Genomic DNA, 1,510 nt, shown 5'->3' with positions numbered 1-1,510 from the left:
AAAGAGGGAATGGAAGGGCCTGGAGGGTGCGTCAGGGGCGGGTGACAGGTAAATAGTAGCTCTCAGCCCACTACCTCCCTCTTTTTATAAAAGTAATTTTCGTTTTAGGGCCAGCAGGTGGCGTGGTGGTTAAGGTGCTGGACTCCCACATGGCTGACCATGGGTGGAGGTCTGGCCCTGGCAGCTTGCTTTCTCATTTCCCCTCTCTCTGTTCTTCTCTGGTCAAAATTAAAATAAATGAAGTTAAATAAAATAATTTTTTTGGGACCAGCGAGTGACGTGGTGGTTAAGGTGTTGGACACTCCCACATGGCTGACCAGGGTGAGTCCTGGACCTGTTGGCTTGCTTTCTCACTTCCTCTCTCTCTCACCTTCTGTCCCTCTCTGGCCAAATTAAAAAAATCAATGAATGAATAAATAAATAATAAAATAAAATAATTATTAAAAAAATAATTTTTTTTGGAGAGGTTTTTGCTATAGGGTGTGTGCACTCACCAGAAAGACAGAGACAGGCAGAAAGCGAGACTGCAATCCCTTCTCCTCCATTCTCTTCTTGGGATATTGGGCATGCACGCACATGCACCCAGTGTGCGTTTAAGCCACTGGGTCTGGGACTCGAACCACGGTCAACTACATGGGAGTCCAACAACGTAGCCATTATGCCATCTGCTGGTCCCCCAATAAAATAATTCTTTAAAAAAATAATTTTAGTTTTGAAAAAGTAAAAAGAAACAGCATAAAATGTATTTTAGCAGAGTGACCATCTCCCTCCCAGCTCCTAGAGAGGGTGGCCATGAGCGTGCGTGCACGTCACCTCTCCCCGTTTCCTCTTGTAATCTGCCATCCAGGCTGTTCAGTCCTTTCACTTTTCCCATTTCATAGTATGCTTTGTTCTTCACTGCCCCAAGAGAGAACACGTAGGTTTGCTTCGTTCTTTTTAACAAGCAGGCAGTATTCCTGCAAAGAGACTTTACTGTTCCAGCTGTCACTCTTCCATGGGGTTGACCAGCCCATCCGATCAGCTGACTCCTGCAGCCCAGATATGCCACCTCCTGACCCCGCCTGTGGGCTAGCCGGGATCCCTGTTCCAGTGCCCCCCACGCCCGGGCTTCCCTCCATCCTGCACTCCTGCCTGTTATTCCCCGCGGGGGCTGGAACACAGGAGGTGCTCGGGGACTGTGGCCCAGACACACTGGCGCCTGGCAGGGTGGCACTTTCCATCATAGTCAGCTGATATTGAAGACCTAAGGGTGAGCCTGGTTGAGGGAACTGAGCTGCAAGTACAGGTGACGAGCTGGTGAGACCGTCCAGTAGGTGACTGGAACTGGGGTCCATCTGCAGAGGGGCTGGTTGGAGCAGAAGGGCAGCCGATCTGTGGGAGGACGTTCAGGACACTGGAGGCCCCAAGAGCAGGGGTTCTCTCCAGTGAGGAGCATGTCTCCACCTTGTATCTGAGCAGGGGAATCTGGTGGCCCTTGTGCACGACAATGGAGATGCTGAGGACCAGGAGA

General features: G+C 50.4%; 1 protein-coding gene across 1 annotated transcript in view; it reads left to right on the top strand.

The window, feature by feature from the left end:
- ELP6 (elongator acetyltransferase complex subunit 6) overlaps nucleotides 1-1,510 on the top strand; it is a gene marked incomplete in the record, with an annotated part of 16,875 nt that overhangs the window by 13,624 nt on the left and 1,741 nt on the right. The window contains 1 exon segment of the mRNA XM_027769302.1: nucleotides 1,459-1,510. Within this exon segment, the coding sequence (XP_027625103.1) occupies nucleotides 1,459-1,510 (52 nt within the window).

The sequence above is a fragment of the Tupaia chinensis genome, unplaced genomic scaffold (assembly GCF_000334495.1).
Source record: "Tupaia chinensis unplaced genomic scaffold, TupChi_1.0 Scaffold149184_1, whole genome shotgun sequence".
NCBI classification, from domain to species: Eukaryota; Metazoa; Chordata; class Mammalia; order Scandentia; family Tupaiidae; genus Tupaia; species Tupaia belangeri.
Note: the sequence above shows the minus strand (reverse complement) of the source record. Positions and strands in the feature narration are given on the sequence as shown.